Source organism: Panthera uncia (genome assembly GCF_023721935.1).
Source record: "Panthera uncia isolate 11264 chromosome A1 unlocalized genomic scaffold, Puncia_PCG_1.0 HiC_scaffold_17, whole genome shotgun sequence".
In the NCBI taxonomy this organism is placed as follows: Eukaryota; Metazoa; Chordata; class Mammalia; order Carnivora; family Felidae; genus Panthera; species Panthera uncia.
The window spans coordinates 55,811,206-55,838,422 of record NW_026057577.1 but is presented as its reverse complement, the minus strand read 5'-3'; the positions used below and the strand labels follow the sequence as shown (position 1 = coordinate 55,838,422).

At 41.2% G+C, this 27,217-nt stretch overlaps 1 protein-coding gene across 3 annotated transcripts in view; it reads right to left on the bottom strand.

Annotated features, from left to right (window-relative positions):
* IQGAP2 (IQ motif containing GTPase activating protein 2) overlaps window positions 1–27,217 on the bottom strand; it is a 294,952-nt gene that overhangs the window by 243,500 nt on the left and 24,235 nt on the right. For all 3 annotated transcript variants that reach the window (XM_049649666.1, XM_049649667.1, XM_049649668.1), the window contains exon 2: window positions 757–856. In XM_049649666.1, coding sequence (XP_049505623.1) covers window positions 757–856 — 100 coding nt within the window. The remainder of the gene's footprint in view (window positions 1–756; window positions 857–27,217) is intronic.

Here is a 27,217-nt window from a genome sequence, read left to right as displayed (position 1 = left end):
CTCTCTAGCTTAGTGACCGATGGACTTCAGTTCAAAATGATACTGTCCTATACAGTATTTATAATTACTGGGGTTTGGGGTGACAAAAATATCTGAGGAAGCTCTGGGAAAAAGGAAGTTCAAGTACACTCATCATGATGAGCACTGAGTAATGTATAGAACTGCTCAATCACTATACTGCACACCTGAAACTAACTGTATGTTAACAAAACTGGAATTAAAATTAAAAACTTAAAAAAAAAGAAGTTGATTTAAGTCTTTGCTGTGCCCTCACTTCCAAATCAGTGAGATGAGGAATTTGAAATAATCTGCAATTGGCCCAGAGATTTCCTGGGAGAAAGTAAGCAAGAAAAAGAAATAGTTGCCTCCCTCCTAGGGCCTTGACCCTGGCTGTGGCAGCAACTTTTTCTCAATTCCGCCTGACCATTTACAAAAAGAGAGGTGGTTCTTCTCCACTTACACTGCTACCAATAAGACTGCAAATGAGTTGTTAAAAGTATGTATCCCAGGGACACCTGGGTGGCTCAGTTGGTTGAGCATCCGCCTTTGGCTCAGGTCATGATCTCACGGTTCCTGAGTTCAAGCCCTACATCGGACCCTCTGCTGTCGGCACAGAGCCCATGTCAGATCCTCTGTTTCCTTTCTCTCTGCCCCCCCTCTCTCTCCAAAATAAGTAATAAAACATTTTTTAAAAAGTATAGTATCCCAAAGTTTATCCAGGAGAAGGTACACAGATAGACTGCATTGGGATCTTACCTTTTGGCTTCCTCTAGATGGCACAGATATTCATAAGCAATGTTCTGCCTCCTCCTCTCATCCATCTCCTCTGCAGAGAGCCTTTCATCATCCACAATAGCTAGAAATAGAGGAAAGCATCACATTACTTATAAGGGTAGTGTTCATCAAATAAACACTTGAGACAAAAACCCGAAAAAACACAGGCAATTCAACACCGAACACTAAGAGACAGAGATATTTAAACATCAGAAAAATAGAAAGATTTGCCTTTGGATTTTACAATATGTCAATGATAGCAAAAATTTAAAAATGCAATACTGAAGTACGGGTTAAAATTACTAAAAAGGATGAGAACAGCCATCATATATCATAGACTTGGTGCCAGAGAATTTTGATGGCCTCAAATCCATTAAAGCATGGTCCACTCCCAACAACTTTCCTTAACAAGCTTGTAGTATTGGTCCAGTGGCTCAGCTTGGACCTTCGTGGAAATTCTGAATTTTAACAAATAATCTACAAGGACCAGTGTTTACCCACTCCTAAAGGGAATTAAAGCTTCTCATCCAATGCAAACCCTAGGTTACAGATGCCAAAGTCTCTAAGATTCGTGCTTCACCTGTATCTTGGCCTTTATGAGGCTAACCTTCGTGGTCAAAAGGTATCCAGAAGAACAAAACAAAGGAGACATCAATTCAGCAGTTTTTAAGCCCCACACTCTTTATTCCAATACAAATATACTTTACAAACTTCCACAATTCAGCTTTACTTTTCTGCAGAGAATACGGCCTCCCCATTTCCTGAGTGTACTTCGCCTGCCCACAGTCTCAACAGTACTCAAGAGCCTCACGGGTCACATCTGCCAACTCTTGGCTGTTCATTTACATGACAAAGAACTCAATTCTGATAGCTATAAAGTAAATTTGGTTTCTAGTTTGTTACATTATTCATCTAATGAACACGTTGGGGGGGGGGCAGGGATGTATGGTCATATGGGGCAGGAATATGAATTTTTTTTTGTTCCCTAGCCACCAGCTCCAATCAGCCAATTCATAAATGAGACCCCTGGTTCCAAGCAGAAGCATTAAGGTGACCCATCCATCCCTCAGAAAGGCCAATCCCATGCCGTACTGAGGAAGAGTCCAAAATATCATCTTAGCAGACAAGAGGAATTAAGATAAAATTTTGTAATCTTACTGGATCAAGTAATATGCTAAATATTTTCCCGCCAAAAATAATACCTCAAAGAACTCAAAAATGACTAAACTTATATCAATATAAAACATGACAGAATACCATAAACACATAAATATATGCTTGATGCTTATTGAGCATTTACTTTGTTTCAAGTCCTTAGGCAATGTTTTCTATGAACTGCCTCATTTACAGATGTAAATGACACGATGAGGCAGGTAATGTGTCCCACTTTACAGTTGAGCAAATGGGCTGTGAAGTCATTTGCCCACGTGAAAAGTAGAAACATTAGGGCTAGACATGTGTGGATGGGAGGATGGGGGTGGGGGGAAGAAATACGGAAGAACTTAGAGAAACGTGTCTGTTTATAGAGGAGGAAGAAAAGGAACCTGAAGAAGAAGGAGGGGAGATGTGGAAAGGCACCAGGACAGGCTTGGAGAGAACCACACTAGGGCAAAAGAAGCAGGAGCCTCCACACATTCCATCACCTTCTTCCTGTCCTCCCTTTCTACCACTCCCCATGTCTCAGTGTGGTTTCATTGCTTGAAACAGACCAATGGTACCAGTGAGGGTCAACAAAGATGTGTGTTCATCAAAATCATCTTCTTTTTCTTAATAAACTCAATCAGATCTAAACTTTAGAAGAGAACTTTCAAATTTAGGAAAAGTACCAAAGCTCTGGAACAACCCTCCCCTGCACCTCTACCCCAAGACTGCAGGCCTTCAACGTGTCTCCCTTAGACTCTTCTGACAGCCCTCCGACAGCCTCCCAGCCACCACCCCTCCCCCACTCATTGTCCTCACCACCACCAGAAGCACCTTTCAAACACAGTCCTGCTCATTTCGCTCTCCTTCTCCAAACCTTTGATGGATCCCCATGTGCTACAGAACAAAGGTCTAGAAGACCTTCCCACCTTCTCCAACGTGAAACCTGAATTCCATCCACTCCTTCCAGGCAGTGCTGTGTGCCAGGACCACAACACCACATTCTAGGTTGGAGTGCTTCTGCTCTCCACCTTCCCTCTGCCCTGGAAAGCCATTCTCCCACCTCCGTGTCTTACATCTTCTCAAGCAAAATTCTGTAGATCTGCAAGTCAGGATCCATCTACCTTCCTCAGCACTTTGGTTCACCTTTTTATTACATCACTCATCACAGAAGCTCAGTCACGTCTCCCCCTACGAAATGGGAATTCCTTGCAGGAAAAGACTCTTAACTCATCTGCATGTCCCCATTACATTTATCATGGTTCCTTGCATGCAGAGAACAAACATTTCTGAAAAAATGCCTTTGTTAAGTGAGCTGACCCTCACCCCATAATGAATACACTTCTCAAATTATGATTTTCGTATCCCAAGTTTTCCTAGAAGGTACCTGGCATGCCCACATATCGTCAACTAATCTTCCACCTCCAGGGCTCCTAACACGTCATCCCCCGGACACCTCGTGATTGCCAATCTCTCATTTTAACTTCAGTCTAAAGACGGTTTTCCATTCCTGACAGAACATTTTCATCTCATAGTACGTTCAGATACATTAAAGCTTGAAAACAATATAAAACTCCTAGTATGAATCCGCATGATGATGCTACCTTCCCAACTTTTAAGTATGAGTGCAGGGGTCACATTCAAAAGGAGACATTCTTACTGCCACCTTCCTTTTTGGCTATGAATTCCTTCCACCTCAACAAACCGACCCAGGAGGAAAGAGAAGCCTTAGCAGTATTTGGTCCCGAGGTCTCAACCCCCCAACTCCTTCCACAAGCCATGCAAGAATCCACCAGTCCAGGAGAGCTGCAGAGAGGCTCTTAAACTGTGACATCACCCCCATCCAAAGGGAAGACTTAACGTTTGAATTAACACACACACATATATGCCACAAAGCGTTAAAGTGCAATCCCAAAGTATTGGCCCCAGCTGATAGAATTCTGCCTATCTTGATGGCTCAACTCCATCATCACTTCCTTCCCAAAGTCCCCTGTTTGTACCCACTCAAAATGTGCTCTCTCCTGGCACCTCCTATATCGTTTCATTTCATAGTCAACTCCTACAAGACACAGTTATGTTCTCACCATGCCCAGCTCACTACCCTGCACAGGCTACGTGCTCCATAGAATATATGCTACACAATCTCTCATCAGGAATGATTAACACAAGGACTCTAAAATATCTATGTGGGTAGTTTTATTTGCCTACTTACCCCGAATACAAGAAGGGTATGGTCACCGATGGAGCAAGTCCAGTAACATTTCACACACCTCACTTACCTAATGTTGAATTTATAGATTCTATGGATCAGGCATGAGCCAAACCACCAGGGATAGGGCAGTGAACAAAACAAAACATGTTTGCCCTCGTGGGGCTTCCTTTAACACATCCCTTCCTTCCCTTCTGATCTGGCCCACCGGGTCACACATCTGGCCACTGCCCTTTCAACCACATCCACTTCAGCCTCACCTTCTTTCCTTCGTGACGTATGGTCAAAGCACATGTTATGGTTATGAGCGTGAAAATGTCTTAATCACAGCAAAAGTAGATCCTTCTGGACCGCAAAGGTTGTCTGCAACTATCTCTGCATTATTTAACATTTACTAAGTAGCAACTTCTGATAAGAACCACAGGCATGGATAATAACACTGCCATTTAAAGAGTCATCATGGAACTGATTAACTAATTCACTTAAGCATGACTTTACCACCCATAAATCACTCTTCCATGTTATTCTGTGGTTCTCCTAATCACTCTGAGAAGTAGGCACTGCCTCCTTCTAGGAAACAGCGGTCATGTAAGGGAAAGGGATGGCATGTAGTTACTTGCTGGGTCAATGGCTGAGCCACGGCTGGAAACCAGTTCCCTGAACACAGCAGCCCCTACCCTTGCCCAGTGCCGTGCTGCTGCTAGATCTGAGTGAGCCAGGACAGGACAGGTTCTGGTCACTGCCAAACCCAAGAGCAGACCATTTATGTGCCTTCAGAATTGCTTTCACCTTAAAACAGCTTGACTAACTGCAATTTCCTCTGAAGTTCATCTTCACTTGCTGCCTTGAACCCTAAGAGACACAAAGATATTGCAAAGAACTTCCAGAAATATTAGCAGCTCACAAAATTCCTCTTGTAACATTAGCAGATGCTGGCTCCAAGATGGCATTTTAAAGCACTAACATTCTACAGAAATCACATTATAGGGCTTATTCAGGGATCTAAGGAGCACAGTAAGTGTTGGTAGAGAAGGTGTTGAAGTAGAACTCTAAGTCATGGAAGGAAACTTGAGTTCATTTTCCAAAGAATACCCACAAAATCTAATGTAAAAATAGCGCAGAGACCTGCTTCATTAAGGAGTTTGCCTGGTCGCTTGTTAATTTCAGCTGCCCTATTTGCTCCCTTCACACATAGACACAACAAAGCCACCATCTCCTTGGTATTAAAATCCATTCACTTGTTCAACAGATATTTGAGTGGCTGCTTTGTGTCAGTCTGTTGTACAGACTGGATATAAAGTGACAACTATGATACACAAAGTCCCTCAAAAAGCTTTTACTAGAGTTAAACAATTTTAAGTTTGACATAACTGCGGGATGCTTAGATAGGTGTGTGTCGGGGGGTGGGGGGGGGTGCCTTGGTGGCTCAGTGGGTTAAGTATCTGACTCTTGGTTTGGGCCCAGGTCATGATCTCACAGTTCAGGAGATCAAGCCCCACATCAGGCTCCCTGCTGACAGTGTGAAGCCTGCTTGGGATTGTCTCTCCCTCTCTCTCTGTCCCTCCCCTAGCCTCTCAAAAATAAATAAATAAACTTAAAAGAAAAGATAGGTAGGGATATACTCCCTCCAGTGGAGAGCGGGTCTGCAAGAATCACAAAAATCAGAGTGCCTGTGTGGCTTGGTTGGTTAAACGTCCGACTTCGGCTCAGGTTATGGTCTAGCAGTCCGTGACTTTGAAGCCCGCATCAGGCTTTGTGCTGACAGCTTGGAGCCTGGAGCCTGCTTCGGATTCTGTGTCTCCCTCTGTCTCTGCTGTCCCCCATTTATGCTGTCTCTTTCCAAAAATAATTTTGGAATTTTATGAAATGGTATTATTTAAAACATGTCCCTTTAAGGGGAAACAGGTTAAAAATATGGCATGAAGCACTAATTCATAGAAACATGCTAGACTTTAGCATTTTATATACAATTATTCTGGGTGACTCAAAATTTCTGAAAGGAACCCTGAGAATCTTAAGTCCTAAATGTGTAATTCAACTCAAATGTCTACTGAACCACCTTTTAAGATTTGGGTCCAGTTTTTAGCTGGGAGAGTAGAGCCAAATGGTTATCTCCCCATTCTCAGAACTTAAAGAATGCTTCCAAGAGATATATACACCAAGTAAGGAACTAGAGATAAGAGAATTGATTCCAAGACCCTAAAATGGGCGGGGGACAGGGGTTGGGATACCAAGATGAGAGAACCCCAAGTCCAAAGTTCCCAATAAAGTGAAACACTCAATAAACTTGACCCATGATATATTCTGGCTTCATACCGGGATGCTTCCTGAAGTATTTCACAGCTAGCTGATCTTAAGCTTCTAAGGATCACATGATCCAACTTCCCTAATCTTAATCTTCTTTTGAAAAACAGGCAAACCTAAGGTTGAAGCTATTAGTAACTTGAAGCATACTCTGAGGTCAAGAATCTTCAATAATGGTACAGAGCACCATGCCACTAGTTAAAAACAGTGGAAGTTTTATCAAGTCACTAAAATTATGAGACACTGAGTGCAGGGGTTCATAACTCATCCATCCCTACCAAGTGCCAGGTAAATAGTACATGCTCAATAAAAGCTGCTGAAGTGATGTGTTCAGCTTTGTGCTCGCGAGCAGAAAGGCTGTGTCCTTTCCAGGTTTAGTCCTACTAAGTCCAGTGCCCTGGTGGTAACACAGCCCTACTGTCCAGATCCTAAGGGAAGGTGAGCTCCAATGCCTGTCCTCCACACTTTTCCTAGAACTTCTCCCCTATCACACATTTCTAAGAACTCCCAAGTTATATATCAATGTACAACTTCAGAGGATATTCATGTTAGACAAGGTTGTAAGGAACTGAGGTCTCTTCCGTTAATAAGGGACTGTGGTCATGTCCTTTAATAAGCCAAAGCCCTAAATCTTCCAGCTAATCATTGGAAGAATTTCCTATGTGAGGAAAGAGTAACCACTCGAAATAACACAGGTTACTTACACGAGTTAGTCTCTAACCAGACACTAATCTCATTTTTCCAGTGAGGTTATTAATGCTCAGGAGACTTAGGGAACTTCTTTGCCACAATTACTCAGGAAAAAGAAAAAAACAGTTCAGGCTTTGTGAAAATGGTTAATCCTTTTCTGCAAATATGCTTTAAATGTACACAGCTTTAAGCCCTGCATATGAAAGAGGGTTCTTTGATCTCACTTTGATACAAAAAGTTCCAAACGTGTTTCCCACAAAAATGTTATCATACTTGAGCATTTAAAATGCCATTTGTTTCTATCAAACCTGAATCTCTAAACCCCGGACACCTTTTCAGAACAGAACCTCATTTCTAACTCTCACACAGAGAGTAAAATTAATTTCGGTCCACTGTACAAATCCAAAGAATGTCTCACTTTTTAAAAAAATATATATATAATCTACAAATTCAAAGCAGGACATAAAGATTGTTAAGGTCCACCGTGCAGATTGGGATGGGTGGGATCTATCTAGGACTTTGCTCCATTCAGGGGAAGAATTAAAGGCAAGGATTCCTAGATTGGGGATTTATTAATCAATTACTGTTACAAAAAAATATTTGAGGGACAAAAACCACTTCTTTTGCTACCAAGTAGGCACGAGGAAAATTCCATTTGCTCATTGTCTGCTCCTACACACTTCAGCAACAGATCTCAGTAAGGAAGAAAGGGTTGTCAAGTTTCCAAGGCCAATTTAAAATTTTTAGCTCCAACAGTTAAAATTACAGAAGGAATTGTAAAACCTTTAGTTTGGATGAGATTCTACTATTTGAAAAGAGGAGAAAGGAATTCAACTCCTACTTGTCTATGAACTTTTCATGCTTAAGATGGTCAGTGCAAATGTTTCCTATTATGTAGAACTAGTCCTAAAATTATTCTCCCTGTTCTCTATAGATAATGAACATTTAGGGAGGCAGGTATTTACCTTAACTTTAATGACCCCAATGCGAACAATGATATTTTATTATTGTTAAACAGATGTAGCAGGTTATATAATGACAGCTCCCTGGGCTTGCTCTCAGGGAGTACCAAGTCACTGCTAACACCTTGTCCTTATTCTCTCAAAAACTACCTCAAACAAACCAGAGTATCAGAGATTTCTACAAAGCTGTTTGAGCTTTAGAAGACAATAGGATACTGAGTCTTGGTCTATTTTTTCTTTTACTATTAGGAGAAAATAAATCACAAATACTTCAAGGCTAAGTGCAGGAAAACAAAACAACCTCTTGGTTTTGAATAGGTGTTTTTCCTGCACATTCCATACGCATGCATTATTTCTTGCATTTCTCTAATCGGCATAAACTGTGATACATACATGAAAAGTAGTGGAGGGAAGGGACTAAGACTTAATAAGCACTTTCTACGTGCCAGATATGTTACATATACTATCTCAGTCCCTGCTTCCCCCTTTGTGATAGGAATTTGGATGTGTACTTTTCTAGTGGGAAATAAACTCAGGGAGGTTAGGTAATTCAAAGATCATGAAGACAGGTAAACGGCAGAACTGGGATTCCAAACAACGCTGATTCCAAAGTTTTCAACTACACTCTTCTTTCTTGAGTGGTCTTTCAACTCACTTGAGTTGAACCACTCTTGAGTGGTCTTTCAACTACCCTCAAGCGTCACTGCCTCCCTGCAACCATTTGATGACTGGCCCAGCAGCCATTAGGCTTTTCTGAGGGTGTTTTTAATGGTATTACTGATATCTTACTAGTCAGCAAATAGATTTATGTGACTTTCTTTTCTTTCTACTGTAAGCCATATAAATTAGTGCTATTTTGAATGAGCAAAGAAAGTAAAATCAGAGGCTTATTTCTTAGAGATGCAGTAATGTCAAAGATAGTCCAATGAAGGGAAGAATATTAAGATACTATTCAGCATTGCCAAATTAGACTTATCAGAACGTAAGGGCAATAACAAGAGCAAAACAAAAACAAACACGTCAGTGACGCTGCTTATGTAACACACAAGCAAAGTCATATGATCAATAAATGCTGGGAACACACCGGAGAAAATCAAACATTTTTATCTCAGGCACCCTCCTTTATTCTACTCCTCTGTCCCCGCAAAAGGCGAGTTTCTGACTACACTGACAAAGACACCTGATGAAAAGGTGTGAGTGAGTGGAAAGGGAAGTGGCTGTGGGGTAAAATATGCCTGTAATACTGTCACATTCAGTCATGGATCAGTTAACTAGATACTCAGTTTCACCATCTGTAGAATGGGAATAATGCTACCTGCCCCATGAAGCTCCTTTATGAATACTTTTAAAAAATCACATATACTTTAAATTATTTTATAGTTAGGGGTGCCTGGATGGCTCAGTTGGTTAAGCACAGGACTTCAGGTCAGGTCATGATCTCACAGTTCACGAGTACGAACCCCGTGTGGGGCTCTGTGCTGACAGCTTGGAGCCTGAAGCTTGCTTCACATTCTGTGTCTCCCTCTGTCTCCCCCCCCCCCCCCCACCCTGCTCACACTCCATCTCTCTCTCTCTCAAAAATAAACATTAAGAAAATATTTTACAGTTAAACTATAATATAACCAATTATTAAAGAAGTTATAAAATATAAAGTTTATGGATATGCATAATAAAGACAACAGATAATCATTTAGTTTTTCAAGGATAATTGATTATACTCAATTTTCTCCTCACTCTGGCTTTAGTGCATATCTCTGATATAACTTGCAAACTGAATGTATCTGAAGTTACATAAATTGAAAAAAAGCAAAATTTGAATTCTTCTTATGTATACACACACTGGATGTATATATTCAGTATATATGTATATACGTATATATCCAGTATATATATGTACATAAATACATATGTATATATGTATACATATATATATAGTGGGTATATATTTGTAATTTAAATAATATAAGGTTATGTTATTATATGAACTATAATTAAGGGGGGGGGGAGGGAAAATGCCTACAAGGAAATACCAAATGTTAAAGCACTTGTTCTTAAAAGGAGTGAGCTGGGGTTTTTTCATTAACTTTTTTGATTCACAGACATTTTCCAGATACTCCATACCACTGATGTGTACTGTTTTAGTAATGGAAGATTAAATTTGTTTAAAATTTTTTTTTTAACGTTTATTTATTTTTGAGACAGAGAGAGACAGAGCATGAACGGGGGAGGGCTAGAGAGAGGGAGACACAGAATCTGAAACAGGCTCCAGGCTCTGAGCTGTCAGCACAGAGCCCGACGCAGGGTTCGAACTCACGGACCACGAGATCATGACCTGAGCCGAAGTCGGCCGCTCAACCGACTGAGCCACCCAGGCACCCCAGATTAAATGTGTTTTAATGTTCAGTTGCAGAAAAATAAGAAAATGAGGAACGAGCCTTAATGCCAATTCTGCTGGGAAGCATGCCTTCCATGCACTAATTGCTCCATTGCTCCATAACTTTTAGAGAAGGATCCGCCGACACTGAAAATGGGCAACAAATATTAATAGGCTTAATGAGGAAAAAAGATCACACAAGTTCCAAGATGGCAGACAGGAAGACGACTAATGCCAGGATCTTCTGTCTGAAGGCTCCACCTGCCTAAACGATTGGGTGTGACAAGCTATCTGAGGCAACAGACAGGGTAAGCCCAGAGTGAAATAGAATGAATGGAAGGGGACCTAATCTGAAGAATGAAAAGGCGGCTCCAACATGCCTGTGTGACATGAAACCTCCTGAGTCTGAATTACAGACAAGACAGAAAAAGGCAGTGATGTTTTCCAAGGGCAGAATTTGGCAACAGAATGAACAGGATGAAGAAAAGCATGGTACGGGGGAAGAAAAAGGAAGCCAAGGAGTAGCCAACTCCTTTTGCGACTTCAGATGGTGGAGGTGGAAATGGCTCAGCACCAGTAAGTCATGCTAATATGCCAATTCACATAAAGGCAAGTTTGTACAATTAAAGAGAAAAAAAAAAGTGGAAGCATCCCACTGTTCTAGCAATATACTAAGGAGCCAACTTTCAATCTGAACGTATATTTAGAAGTTTAATATAACAGACTCAATTAGAAGGCCATGATGTAGAACAGAAGGGCACTATTAATGCAAGCATATGCTGTTTGTTAGTGTGAATTAACACATGATTCAGGACAGTCAATTTTCTAGCTATGCCAAAAACTCAGCTCTCAAATGGATCATACCGTGCAAACGGAGATATTCTGACAATACAGTCACAGATTGAGAATACATTTCAACCTGATTTTTGGGCTAACACAATTTAGGCTAGTTATCGTAACCAAGAAGTTTCTCTGTTTATAAGAAGGACATGAAAATCACCACCAGTCCACACATTTCAGGTCTGCATGAAATCAGACCCATGAGAAATCATGTGACACCACCCACGGGGCCAATATCAGGCAGCAGGACTTGAACCAATTAAATCAGGCTCTTCTGTCTCATAGCAGTCCTGTACATTTATAAAGTGTTACCATGAAAATTATCTCATACCATTCAAAGAGCCCCATCAGAGAGATGGACAAGTAAAAATTACTTCCACTTGACTAAGACTAAAATGGTTTAAGTGCTTTGCTCCAGGTCTCAGAGCTAGATTACAGACCTGGTTTGTTCTTATAAACCAACACTTGGCTTATGTTTAGTTTTCAGCAAACTTTTGGAGGTACCCTATTATAGGAAAGAAAAAGTATTTTTATTCTTTTATGTCAACAGTACAGGGAGCAGTAGGAGGAAACAGAATGGCTGAGGTGGGAAGGGAGTGGAGTTGGCAAGAGTGGGTGAGGCCAACGTCAACTCTGCAGGCTGAAGAGAATGTATACAAACCATGATTTTGTAAACTTCTTGAGAAGTGTATAAAATACCCTGGGAACGGCTCTCTTGTGGGAAAGAATTTACCCCACTTGGGCAACAAAGCTGAAAATATTTTGGTTTTGGCTTGTTGCGTGCTTTTTGTTCGAACACGCAGTACGAGGTCCCAAATTTAGAAAAGTGGATGTTCTTATAAGCGCAACGAACGACACTGAGATTTTCACATATTATGCTCCCTTAGTCCAAAACTCAAAAGCTTTATACAACAGTCAGGACAGCAAGCGCATGAAACAGAATTCATGCTCTTCTGCTTCAGACTTAAATTAATAACTGGTCTCCCTCTGGCATTTCTTTCTTGGCTGGGGAACGGACCATGGTACCGTACGTAAATTGCACCACATGTCCACCGCACATGAGAGGAGACAGCCAAAGTGTGTGTCAGCCACCAAGCTCCTGAGAGGATCTGAATACAATTTCAGAATTAAGTCATCGTTTCTACTTCAGACACGAGAGCCTTATTAGCGTTTGTGCAGCACAAGTGTCCGTGATTATGAAGCCAAGTGAAGCTGGAAACTTACTATTGGTCCACTAGGTGCAAAATGCTGACAGAAAATTATGAAGACGCAGAGTGCTAAAATGCCTTCCAAATGCCTTGTAATTAAAACCAATAAATACAACAGAATGTGTTTCTTTTGGTATGTGGCAGTCTCTTACCGATGGCTAAATACTTACAGTGCACATCAAGGGTAGAGAGAAGGGATGGAATAGGGTGGAAGAAAGGATTCAGTGCCCCTAATAGCTTAAAATCTAACAGAACACGTATTTAATGTGGGAGAAAAGTTAGAAAGCTCCTTTGGAAAAAGGACAAATTAATTATAAGACAAAGAACAGAAAAGCCAAGGGGAAGAGAAAAGATTATTCAATAATGGGATTATTCAGGGCCACTGTTCTCCATGACATGTGTTTGAAGTCAGGTTGTAAGAGGGGGAGAGAGGGTTGGGTGGGGAAACACAGCTAGAGAGGTAAATCACGAACAGGTAAACTGCATGGGCACTTCAAGATGCAGTCTTATGCATTATCTTTGGCCCCACTCCTTAGCCCTCAGAGTTTCCAATCAGCCCCTCACCACCCTTCCAAGGGTCTCTGAACTTCTTAAGAGGAACAGGGAGGCTCCCCAGGACTCTTGACAGCTGCTTCTAACCAGTGTAGGTGAAACGAGTACAAGTGTCTGATGACAGCGAGAAGATCACATGATAGCTCACAATCAAAGCGCAGGGCAGACTTCCATTCCATTGGTAAAAGCTCTCTCAACAAAGCTAACCCGGCACATCTAATAACACACATAATTGCAACAGAATCATACATAGTTCACTGGGCATCAGTTGTTAAAGCAGTGACATAAATCAGTGTAATTACTATTAAATACTCAAGCCAAGCTCCATAGTTTGCCAGTTCACCAGTATTCGGTCAAGAACGATTTGCTTTCCTTTGGAACGTGTTCAGCGTTGCATCCCAGGAGGCGGGGATGGAGATTAAGGAGCAAGTCCTAGATCGGCTCTTCAAAATCCATGCTTCCCACGCCCTCTCCTAGTCCACCATCCACTGCCAACTTGATGTCTCCACTAGTCAGAGAGCCTCGAGCAGCACATTCAATGGTTTTCTGCCCTCTGAGGTGGATTCCTCTGCCATGGTCCTAGGCAGCTCCAGACCCTCTCCCATGCCAGCCTTCCTTTCCTGTTGAGATCACGCTGGAAAGAATGAGAGCTGTCTAGAAGCAGGACAAAGAGAAGAGGTCCAGAAAGAAAATGAAGACGTCTGTGAATTGCAGCATGTAGAAGCTCTCCTACGGGATTAAGTTGGCAGAGGAACCAAGAGGGAGCCAGTAGAAGCAGCTGGGGAGGCTTTGGCTCCTTCACATCCACCCTTCCATGCCCCCCGCCCCCCAGGACTCCCAGGGCAGTTTCTCATGGCTCTAATATTATTGCATTTAACCTACAGTGATTCTATGACACTGGTATTATTTACAGTTTACAGATGTGCCAACAGAGACTTGGAACAGCTGAATCATTCGCTCAAGATCACGGCTGACATGCGGGGAACGCGGTCTAGCGGCAGTCGGTCTTAACCAGCACAGTGCCTTCAGGAGATGCAAACCTGCCTTTCTAAGCCCTCTCTTGACCTCCATATACTCCTGTGTATTAATGCCTTTTATCATAAAAAAAAAATATCCCTAAATGCAGAAGAGACTAAACACATGGAAAGAACTGGGGTGAAGAGAAGAATGCAGGGGCAGGGCTCCAAGGCCAATAAGGACAAGTTATCTAATTTCAGTGTCACTCTTTTAGAAATCATCCACTGTGCATTCCACTCCCCTATTTGTGGTTGAGTATTTGAATAGGAGTCCCCACCTCCAAATTTAGTATAGCTGGCATTGAAAGCAGACGTGTCTTGTGTACCCTGCTGGCTGCCTGGGTCTGCACCCCGCCGGCACCGGGTTTCACAGCGCAGAGGTCTCAGGCGCTGACCCAGCTCAGCTCACACTCGGCTGCACATGCGTAGGCAAATCTAGGCAGAGAAGCAGCTGGGAGGCGTGGTTCCCGGGGAACATCTCATTGGAGGCAGCGGATCTACTCATCCCATCAGCCCTCCAGCGTCTGCCCCTGCCCTGCATCAGTACCCCTCCTGGTGATCCACAGGGCTCACCAGAACTGCACATGGAATGGGAGGACGGTCTTAGTGCACGGCTACCTGCAGCATCCACTCACATTGTGGGTCCAAGAGGAACCAGAACTTCTCATCCCATCTGTTTTTCCACATCTTTTTTCAGAGCTGAACTGGTTTCATGTTGGATCCTTCTGTTCTTCATTCAAGTTATTAAAAACTCTTGGAAGGTAGATGTACTCCAATTTGGTAGATACAACTGAGCAAGCTCATTCTCTACACACTCCAGCACACGAACCAAAAAGCTCTTTGGTTCTAAGTTCTTGGCGTGAGCATACCTGTTATGAATCGCCTTTATCCTTAAAAGTAGAGTACAAGAGCGCCTGGGTGGCTCGGTCGGTTAAGCGTCCGACTTCGGCTCATGTCATGATCTCACGGTCCGTGAGTTCGAGCCCCGCGTCGGGCTCTGTGCTGACAGCTCAGAGGCTGGAGCCTGTTTCCGATTCTGTGTCTCCCTCTCTCTCTGCCCCTCCCCTGTTCATGCTCTGTCTCTCTCTGTCTCAAAAATAAACGTTAAAAAAAAAATTAAAAAAAAAAAAGTAGAGTACAGTGGGAGTTCTGGTGGTGGGGGCAGGAAATACAGAATTAAGGTTTGGGTACAAGTTTTGATGGTAAACATTTTAATTAGTATCTCATTAACCAAAACATTTCCCCAAACTTCTCTAGTTAAAATATCTTTTCTAAATTTTTTACTGTTTGTTTATTTTCAAGAGAGAAGGAGAGAGGAGGTGGGGAGGGACAGAGAGAGACAGGGAGACACAGAATCTGAAGCAGGCTCCAGGCTCTGAGCTGTCAGTACAGAGCCTGATGCAGTGCTTGAACCCACGCACCGTGAGATCATGACCTGAGTTGAAGTCAGACGCTTAACTGAATGAGGCACCCAGGTGCCCCTCAAGTCAAAATATCTTGCTCACCCCTCCCTCTCCTTGAAAAGGCTAAAGCTACAACTTAACCAACACTGATTATTAGACTGGTGTTTGTTAAATAAATACCTCCGGGGCGCCTGGGTGGCTCAGTCGGTTGAGCGTCCGACTTCGGCTCAGGTCGTGATTTCACGGTCCGTGAGTTCGAGCCCCGCGTCGGGCTCTGTGCTGACAGCTCGGAGCCTGGAGCCTGCTTCCGATTCTGTGTCTCCCTCTCTCTCTGACCCTCCCCTGTTCATGCTCTGTCTCTGTCTCAAAAAATAAATAAACATTAAAAAATAAATAAATACCCCCAATGTTTTTATACGTAAAAAAGCTTACTTTTTAAAAAAATGTTTATTTATTTTTGAGAGACAGAGAGAGACAGAATGTGAGCGGGGGGAGGGGCAAGAGAGAGGGAGACACAGACTCTGAAGCAGGCTCCAGGCTCCAAGCTGTCAGCACAGAGCCACATGCAGGGCTCGAACTCACCAGCTGGGAGACCATGACCTGAGCCGAAGCTGGCCGCCCAACCGACTGAGCCACCCAGGCACCCCTACATAAAGAAAGCTTATTTAAAAAAAGAAATAGGATGTGGAGAATTTAGAACCCATGCACACTGCTGGTAGAAATGCAAAATGGTACAATCCCTGTAGAAAATGGTGTTTCCTCAAAAAATTAAACACAGAATTACCAGGTGATCCAATAATGCCACTTCTGGGTATACAACCAAAACAAGTGAAAGCATGGAGTTGAACAGGTACTGACATACCCACGTTCAAGGACGCATTACTCAAAATAGCTGAAAGGTGGAAGTGACCCAAGTGTCCACCAACAGAGAAATGGATAAACAAAATATGATCTATACATACAATGGAATACAAGTTGGCCTTCCAAAGGAAGGAAATTCTGACACCTGTTACAACATGGATGATCACTGAGGACATTATGCTAAGTGAAATGAGCTGTTCCAGAGAAAGATAAATACCACACAATCTCTTATGAAGCACTTAGGATATTCAAAAGCATAAACATCAAGTAGAAGGGTGGTTGCCAGAGGCTGCTGGGAGGAGGGAATGAGGAGTTGGTATTTAATGGGTACAGAGTGCCAGCTTGGGAAGACGCAATATTCTAGAGATGGATGGTGAATATACTTAATACCACAGAACTGTATGCTTAAAATGGTTAATATGAGAATTATGTGTATTTTACCACGATTTAAAAAATGTTTACATAGCACTTTGTATAATGCCAGGCGTGGTTCTAACATCTTCGCAGATACTAACTCATTTAATCTTCACCATAAAACTTTGAGTTACATTCTATTATTATTGTCATCTGAAGCATGATCCTTGCCCACAGTCCAGAGGGGGCAAGTGGCAGAGCCGAAAAACACAGGCTAGCATCCCAGCCCCAGTGCCCCACCCTTGACCACTCTGCTACTTGTCAGAAAGGCAGACAGCTGGGCCTGGGGGGGGGGGGGGGCTTGCCAACCAATTCCCATAGGAACAGTAACAGATCCGATGGCTTATGCACCACTGGGGGAGTCCTATAGACACCTGCCGGCTCCAGCCTCACGGGGATGAATTTAGGAATATCCAGAGGGCTCACGACATAGAGATGGATCTTGAATCAAATTTGACCTTTTTCACCAATTCTGTAGAACCAAAGAGTTTCAAATGAGAAACGGCATCTCTCTGGTCTAATTTCCTTTCAAAACAAGAACTACTGCTTAACTATACCAGAGAAGATAGGTTTGCTCCTATACTTACACGTGTCCTTGTATTGCCAACAAGCACATAGGACTCCATGGTTAAAAAGAACCCAATCCCTGCAGAACACAGGATGAAGGTGGAAGGTGTGAGAGGAACCACAGTGAGCACCTCTCTGGGTTTTCCTCACCTGCTAAATGGGAATACTTTTACATCTACCTTCTCTTTAACAGTATTAATGATTTGAGATTAGCTTAAGGGATGAAAAATATTTTTCAAAAAGTTAAATGATGCTCTCATAATGCCATCCACCTGGAGGCTGTTAAAAAAATAAATATCTAAATAAAATACTCTAATAAGTGAAGAATGATCACAGCCAGGCCTTTGTTTCTGGCGTTCTCATCGGTTTCTCACACCTTGTTACTCATCCATCAAAAACGTAACAAGGCATTCAATATAGGGTATTTCACCTCTGCTCAGAGAAAATGCCTTTCTCTTTTTGTCAGCATTCCTGCTTACCTCTCCCAAGGTCTCAATGGGACAGGAGTAAAGCGGACCAGACAGCCCTTGGCAAACCTAACAGCAAAAGTGAACCTTTCTGGCCTACGGCTGCATTTTCCGTGCCTCTTTTCTTGTAGGCTATTTTATGTTGTGTGTATTTCTTAAGAACAAAGACATCCTACAGCATGAGCTCAGCACAATTATCCAAATCAGGAAATTTAATATTGATACAATGCTATTAGCTAACCCACAGTCAAGTCTCACCACTTATCCCAGTAATGAACGTTCTTTACGGCTTTCTGTCCCACGCCATTTCATTGCCATGTCTAACCTCTTTTAATCTTGAATTGTCAGCCTTTATTTGTTGCTCTTATGTTTTTGAGGATTACAGACCATTTTATAGTATGTCTACCAGCTTAGACTTGTCTGATGTTTCCTTAGGATTTGATTCAGAATATGTAGTTTTTGCACTTACCACACAAAACTCAAGTTGTGTGATTTCACAGACTCAAATCAGGAGGCAGGGGATGTTGGTTTATTTCCACATGGATGATGTTAACTTTAATCACTTTGTTAAGGAGAGGTATACCAGATTTCTCCACTATGCTTATACTTCCCCCCCACCCCAACAAGTAAGTCATTTGTGGGGAGATACCTTGAGACTATATAAATAACCTTTTCTTTATAAAAGTTTCATCCACCACTATCAGCATCTATTAAAGATTTCCTAACTCCACTATTCCTTCTACCATTGGAAGCCTGTCTACTGAAAGGAAGAGCCTACCTTTTCCCATTTTTATCAGTTTGTGGATTTTGTACTCAATGCCCTACCTGTTTGTGAAAAAGTGACAGAAAGAAAAATGCACCAAAGTAAGTTTGGTATGAAAAAAAGAAGTGTTAAGGATTAAAGTTTTATACAAGTATCTCATAAAACTACTCTATACTTTGCCCAATAGATGTGCTAAAACTGCAGCAATTAAGTCTACAGCTGAACACCTGCTCTATGACAAACCCTGGGTGTATCTGAGACATGAAATGCCATGTCCCGTAACATCTGCCATTTGTTAATTTACCAGGCTTTGTGCCAGTGGCCTGACATGTAATTACTGATCTTCTCCACAACCCTACTAGACAGAGAACCCTAATTTACAGAGAAGAACATGGCTCAGACAGCTAAGGACTTGCCCAAAGCCCCAGTGCCAGGCAGACCAGTTTAAGGTTCTAGAACCCATGCTCTTCCATACACAGCTCTGACCGTTTGTATATATACAAGGGGATAATGTTGAACTTTACAGTTTGTGCACCTACCATAACCTTTGTTTCCACCTGTTTTATGTGTTATAGCTATTATATTGAAATGAGGTTCTATAAAGAGGATTTAAAACTCTCAAAATGATTAACTTGAATGTGTTTTCTCATTATTAACTGTGGCATTCCCACGGTACAGCCTGTTCCAGAGAAAATCTTCAACCAGGACATGGTTTATTTAAGCTCTCAATGAATCTCCTCAGATTGAGGCAGAAACAATTTTGCCTTTATTCCTGTATCATACTGTTAGATGGATGTGAACTTAGGAGAAAAAAAAAAAAGGAGGTGGGAGTGGGGGCCTCTGGCTGAGTAGTGACTCAGGTAAGTGAGACAGGTTTACACACACTCAATGTTTAATCTCTTCATCCCAAGTGAAGGAGGCATGAGTGGCCAGATGTGCTCTCAGACCTGGCCTGTGGCTCTAAAAATGAAGTCAGTGTACTCTGAGTGAAAAAGGACTCACCTTCCTTCCCCTCCCCATTCCATACACCCAGCACGCACAGTCTTCTTATGCATTACTAGAGCTATCCCGTGGGATAAGTCAACCCATAGGCCTGTATTAGGATCAAGACTTTAACTGTTATAACCTAATTTTACTGCAATACCGTTTTCATTAAAGGAAATGAGATCAGGCAATTGGAAGTTAAGAAAGAGTTCTTATAATAAATCATACCATAAGTTTTTATTTTCATTGGAAGGGTGGGAAGAAGAGAATTACAACATCCCCTAAAGAAAATTTGAGAGGTAGAGTAGATATATTATCAACAAGGGTCTTATAGCCCAATCCCTTTTTATAGCTCCCTTAACCTTCCCCACTGGTTTTAAACAACTTTGTGTTAATGTCTGAGATGGAGGGGCTCTGAGCCCATGGATAAGAATTTCACTACCTCATCTGTGAGTGACCCAGCTTTGGGTCCCAGTTTTTTTGGCCAGTTCCTCTCTTTTTTTTTCCCATGGCCATTCTCTAGCCAGGGGCAGAGTTTTTCAACTCCCCACACTGTGGGTAGAACAGCTCTTTCTGATTTCTAGAGTCAACGCAGGGAGCGCTGGGTGCCATTTCCCTATTCCTCCCGAGGCCTGAACTTCACTCTCCATGTGCCATCCTTCTCCCATTCCTAGTCCACATTCAGGCTTTGAATGCCCTCTTTATTTATGGCAGACGGGGATTTCTCATGCATAACTTCTAAAAGCAAAATTCCTTTGATTTTGGTATCTATTATATGTCTGATGCAAGAGGGATGCTGGTCATGCAAGAGGTCCACCAAGTTAACTGGAAGGTAGGGAAGTAAGAAATATTAACAACACTTTGCAAACTCCAAACGGAGGCACAGGAGGTAGTGACTGAATGACAAAGGTACCTGGCTCATCAACATCAGACTCAATAAAAACCACCCCAAACGTGGGGCTGAATCCTAAGTACTAGCTTTGTAAAAACAAACAGAAACAAACAAACCAACACCCCCCCACACCCACCCACTCCCCACCCCCACAGCATGCTCCCTTTCCCACCAGGCTCCTAATCTCTTCTTTCTCCTTTGGTTCCTTTTCTCCATGCCAGGATTTGGATACAACCTCTTCAAAAGTAGGAACTACAGGGAGTTAATTTCCCTATCTTTCCAAGAAGAAACTCACTAAAGTTTGATGGACAAGGTCTATGAAGGAATGTGATTACGCAAAGGACAGAAGGATCAATGGAATCCAGACTGAAGATGATGATGATGATCAGAGATAAACAAAAAACTCAACATGCTAGCCACTACTTAGCATTTATATAGTGGTACTAGACATTCTCCTAAACCCTTTCATAATTACTTTAATCGTCCCCAAAACTGTAAGGTAGGTACTATTATTTTCACTTATCAAATAAGGAAACCAAGGCACAGAGCCCCGTGACACTGAGTAGGTATGTGTGGAGCCTGGATGGCACCAGTGCAGCATGGCTCAATGACCCAGCTTTTTTTTTTTTTTTTTTTTTTTTTGTAATAATTATTTTTGAGAGAGAGAGGAAGAGAGTGAGTGGGGGAGGGGCAGAGGGAGAGGGAGACACAGAATCTGAAGCAGGCTCCAGGTTCTGAAATGTCAGAGCCTGATGCAGGGCTCGAACCCACAGATCAGGAGATCATGACCTCAGCCAAAGTGAGATGCTTAACTGATGAGCCACCCAGGGACCCCTCAATGGCCCAGCTCTTAACCATTAAGTTATGTTGCCTCAAAGAGCAGTCTGGTTATAAGGCAATAATTGGCAGTGAGAGGAGGAGACTCAGGTAACATGATAAAATTCTGGTATTTCTAAGTCAAGAGATCACACATAGAAATAAAATATGTTATCTTCCAAAATAACTTGGCCAAGAAGCTCTATGTTCATTCCAACTTGGGTGCATTACTGAGCGCATTTTTAGATGCTTCTTTTGGAATGCCCTTCAACTTAATTATGCATTTCTTTTAAATGTCCTGAAACTTGGTCCTTAAAGATAGGATCAGATGTTTGCCAACAACCACTAGTCAACTTGAGCCAAGCCTAGAAAATTAAGTGGCAAATTGAACATTTTATTACTTTAGATTTTTTTCCCCTTCCCGATAAAATAATCCTGATGGCAATTCCCAAAGAAAGTAACAAAAAACTCTGAACTACAGAGGTTGAATTGAAGTACATCACTAACTTAAAAATGCAGGAGATAGTTTGTTGTTTAGCAACCTAACAATGTTCACATGCAACAGGTGGCCAACTTCCCTCAGGTTTCTCTTCAATTTCAAGATGATAGTAAGAATCTCTAAGTCACTACAGGCAAATAGTAAAACACTGAGTTTAAGAATCAGGCTTTGACACAAAATAGACTAGATTCTAACCCCAGTTCTGTTATTCACTGATATCTAAGCCTCAACTTTTTCATTTGGGATATTGTCTAGCTATTCAGGGTACAGGCAGGGAAGAAATGGTACTCAAACAGGGTAAAGAAAAGAGTTTAATGAAAGCACGATTTACAAAAGTATGAAAAAGGTAAGGGAAACTAGCAAGGATTTGAGGTCCCCAGGAGCCAGCCACAGTGGAGCGCTATCACCCTCCCTAGGTCTGAAGGGACAAGAGGACAAAATGGTTGCATCAAGAACTTAATTGCAGCAACAGCAGAAGAGGGCCATCTAACAGGAGTTGTGTCTTTCGGCAGAGGAACTCAGCACTACCTCTAACCAACAGCCTGGGGAAGGTGGAAGCAAGGAAAACATACATGGTGACTTATCTCCCAAACGCCAGAGGGCAAGGGAGCCTATAGACTATCCATAATGGCCTGCCTGCTAGGGAACAGAGTATGATGGATTGGAAGCAGCAAATTACCCAGCTCCATGTTCTAAGCCAATCCTCTCACAACCCCTTAGTTTATGTCTCTGTCTGTCCTGCTCAACGGTAAATGCCATAAGGACAGGAGACATCTGCCAAGCGAGGACACAGCTGACTCACTGGCACAGGTTAAGTCCCTCTTACCAGCTCTCGATATGATATTACTTTAAATAATATCATTGTTTGAAAAATAAAATGTGATTGGATTGTGTGCAAGACAAGAAATAAGTAGAGGGCTTACACCTTTAAAATACAGATCGAAATCTACATTTGTGCTTATGCCCTGTTGTATTAGTTTGAGAACTATTCGATGCTAAAAAAAAAAAAAAAAAAACAAAAAACGAGCAAAAACAACAAAAAACAAACAAAAAATATCAACAACAAACCCAACCCCAGAATACTGTCTTAGAAATAAACCCGTTTAAATCTTATTAAAGCTGTACATCTTTTCTAATGCTACTGAATTTCCCCAATTTGATTATATGAATATAGTTAATTTCATTTAAGAGAGAATGCAAGATTACATGATTCCACTCAACATGAGTATGTCTGTCTACTCTTAACTTCTACTAAAGGCATTATGGAAAGGTCACTTGGAATCACCATGCATTTCAGGAACTGTGCTGCCAGTGAGCAGACTTTCTGGTGAAGAGGAGAGAATGCAAACCTAATCAACAAAGAGATTTTCTTAAATCTGGCTGGCAATGACAATGTACTGCAGACCAGTTCTTTCTCGTGCAATACCACACCTACTGCATCTGTACCTATCATAAAACACAAGGAAGGCAAGATAGAACAGCAGGCCCAGGAAGCAACCAATTCCCTCTCCTGACTTACATGTTTACCAAGTCAACTTTACTACATTTGTAAGGTTAAAAATCTCACATAGCAAATCATAACAGCAATACAGGAGTACTAAAATCACTATCAAATTTTTTAATTTCACACAGTATTATTCACACAGTTTTCATTTTCTAATGTATACATAATATGCAAAGAGAAGACAACATTATTTCCTATGAACCAAGAGCCAGGACTTAGACAAACTGGTCCAGACACAATCCATATCAAAAGGAGACACTCAAGAGTCAAGTCTAAGTGGTTGTGCCCAATTAAAGTTTCTTTATTCTGAAATGTCCTTTTCAGATTTTAACAAAACTCCACCCCAGCTTATTAAATGCTGGAATCGGAGAGGCAGGCACCACAAAGGCAGACCATAACATTTCTACAATAATAGTTTTCTAGAACAGGCCCCAAAGGATTGAAAAGTTTGGGTTGTGAACACTGACATACCTGGGAATATCAAAACCCCAAGAAATAGGTTCCGTTTCCCAGCTATCCCCTAGGACTTTCTAAATTTGCAGAGTTAACTAACTGCCAACAAAGGGTAGGAAAAAGAAAAACCAGGAATTCAACTGTGCAAATTCAGGCAAGTCACTATCAATCTCCAATAAGAACAACTTGGATCATGAACAGCTCACAACCATGAGGTGATACTGGGGAAAAAAGTTTGACATGGGGCCAAGACACTCTGAGACTAGCAAAACAAAGTAGGACAGGGTGGGAGAGCGCAGCTTTGTGTGGGGGGAAGAAAGCACCGCCACTGTGACTGAGACCTGCTCATGAACCAGTATGACTATGACAGGGGACAGTGGTAATTGGCTGGATTTAATGGACTCAGCATGTAACGCTAGGTTAGAAACTAGAATAACTCAACATCAAACATGAAAAGTATGCCTGTCACCCCAAACTTTATGCCACTATTTTTAGGTTCATGATATGAACAGGTAAGTAATAAAACACTTAAATTCAACATTGTGCTCAGAAGAATGCTCTTCTTCTGCAGACTTCTAATAAAAAAATCCCTCGCATGTTTGGGGCGCCTGGGTGGCTCAGTCAGTTAAACGTGTGACTTCGGCTCAGGGTCACATGGTCTTCTGATCTTCATGGGTTCAAGCTCCATGTTGGGCTCTGTGCTGACAGCTCAGAGCCTGGAGCCTGCTTCGGATTCTGTGTCTCCCTCTCTCTCTCTCTGCACCCCTCCCCCTCTCACAATTTGTCTCTCTCTCAAAAGTAAATATAAAAATTTTTTTTTAAAAATCCATTGCATGTTGAATCAAAACACACAGTATGGTTCGTTAGTTTTCACCACTAAACAGAAGTGGATCCACATAATTGGTTTTATATACATACTACTGACTATAAAAGTTCAATAGCATAGAACTATAGAGAGTAACAAGTGAGTTCTCTCTCCTTCATACCTAAGACCCACCCACATCATATTCTTATCTTCATTAGAAACCCCCATAACAGTTTGGTGTGATTCCTTTAAGACTGTTTCCTAAAATTTTCACATATGTGTATAGACTACAGTAAAATATTAACGAATCATTGGATACATGTTTTTCTGTAAATACTATTTCCGCTTAATAAATGGGTATATTTCCATGTCACTCCATATAGAGCTACATCATTCTTTTCAAAGACTGCAGGATATTGCCAATACACAGATTTCATAAATTATTTAAACCACTCCTTAAACGCCAAACTCTTAGGTTGGCTTCAATTTTTCTATTCAATTATTTTCATTGTTTTTGAAAACTGAAGTTTAGCTGATATACAAGGGTACGTTTGAAATTAATGTCAAATGTCAAATGTACCACACAGTGATTTGACAACTCTATACATCACACTGTGCTCACTACAAGTGTTAGCTGCCATATGTCACCATATTATGCTATTACAATACCACTGACTATGTACCCTGTGCTGTACCTTTCATCCCTGTGATTTACTCATTCCAGAATTAGAAGTCTGTACCTCCCACTTCCCTTCACCCATTTTGCCCATCCCCTTCCTGGCTAGCGATCACCAGTTTGTTCTCTGTATTTATGAATCGGTTTCTGCCTTTTTTTCTTCAGATTCTACATATAAGTGAAATCACTTGATATTTGTCTCTCAAAGACTTCTTTGACTTAGTGTAATAGTGTCTAGTTCTTTCCATCCATGTTGTTACATATGATCTTATTCTTTTTCATGGCTAACAATATATGTATATATATACACATATATGTATAATGTGTGTATATACTATTTCTTTGTCCATTCATCTATCAGTAGACATGGAATGCTTCCATATCTTGGCTATTGTAAATAGCAACAAACATAGGGGTGCATATGTATTTTCCAACTAGTGTTTTCATTTTCTTTGGGTATAGTCAAATTACTGAGTCGTATGGTATTTCTACTTTTAATTTTTTGAGGAACCTCCATACTGTTTTCCACAGTGACTGCACCAATTTACATTCCCAAGTGCATGAGGGTTCCTTATTCACGACATCCTGGCCAACACGTGCTACGTTTTGCTACTGGCCATCCTGACTGGTGTCCAGTGTTAGCTCATTGTGGTTTAGATTTGCATTTCCTTGATGGTTAGTGATGCTGAGCATCTATTTATTTGTCTTTCAGCCATCTGTAGATCTTCTTTGGAGAAATGTCTATTCAAGTCCTCTATTTTTAAATTGGATTTTTTGGTGTTGAGTTGTATAAATTCTTTACATATTTTGGATATTAACCCCTTACCAGATAGATCATTTGCAATTATCTTCTTTCATTCAGGAAGTTGTCCTTTCAGTTTGTTGATGGTTTTGTTTGCTGGTGCAAAAGTTTTTTATTTTGGTGTAGTCCAAAATACACTATTTGGTGTAGTTTATTTTTGCTTTTATTTCTCTTGCCTGAGGACACAAATCTAGAAAAGTATTGTCAAGGTTCATGTCAAAATTACTGCCTGTTTGCTCTTCTAGGATTTTTATGGTTTCAAATCTCACATTAAGTTTATGTTTATGTGTAAGACAGTGGTCCAGTTTCAGTCTTTGCCATGTAGCTGTCCAATCTTCCTAGCACCATTTATTGAAAAGACTAGCATTTCTCTATTTTATTTTCTCCCCTCCTTTGCCCTAGATTAATTGACCACATAAACGTGGATTTCTGGGATATCTATTCTGTTCCATTGATTTATGTATTTTTGTGCCAGTACGATACCATTTTGATTACTATAGTTTTGTAATGTATCTTGAAATCTTTTGTAGTCCATACAAGTTTTAGTATTCTATCTTCTGGTTCTGTGGAAAATGCTATTGGTATTTTGATACGGATTACATTGAATCTGTAAACTGCCTTGGGTAGAATGGACATTTTAATAATATTAATTCTTCCAATCCATGAGGATGGTATATCTTCCATGTGTATGCCTTCAATTTCTTTCATCAATATTTTATAGTTTTCCAAGTATAGATCTTTCCAACTTTCTTCCTAGATATTTTAATCTTCTTTCCCCCGGCTGCTCCAATATTTTGTTCACCCTCCAATATTTTGTTCTTTTTTGTGCAATTGTAAATGTGGTTTTGTTTTCGTTTCTTTCTGCTACTTTGTTATTAATATAAAATTAGTACAGAAACTCAAGAGATTTCTGCATATTAATTTTGCATCCTGCAACTTAACTGTATTTATTCTAATAGTGTTTTGGTGGTCTTTAGGGTTTTCTGTGTACAGGACCACGTCATCAGCGAATAGTGACAGTTTTGCCTCTTCCTTACCTATTTGGGTGCCCTTTTCCTTGTCTGATTGCTGCACCTAGGACTTCCCATACTATAATAAATGTGCTTATAGTTAATTTCATTGCTTCTTTACAACATACACATCTTTTATTTCTCTATTTACAATGAACCTATTCTTTTAAATTTTTTAATGTTTTATTTTTTATATGAGAACGAGCATGTGCACATGCATGAGCAGGGAAGG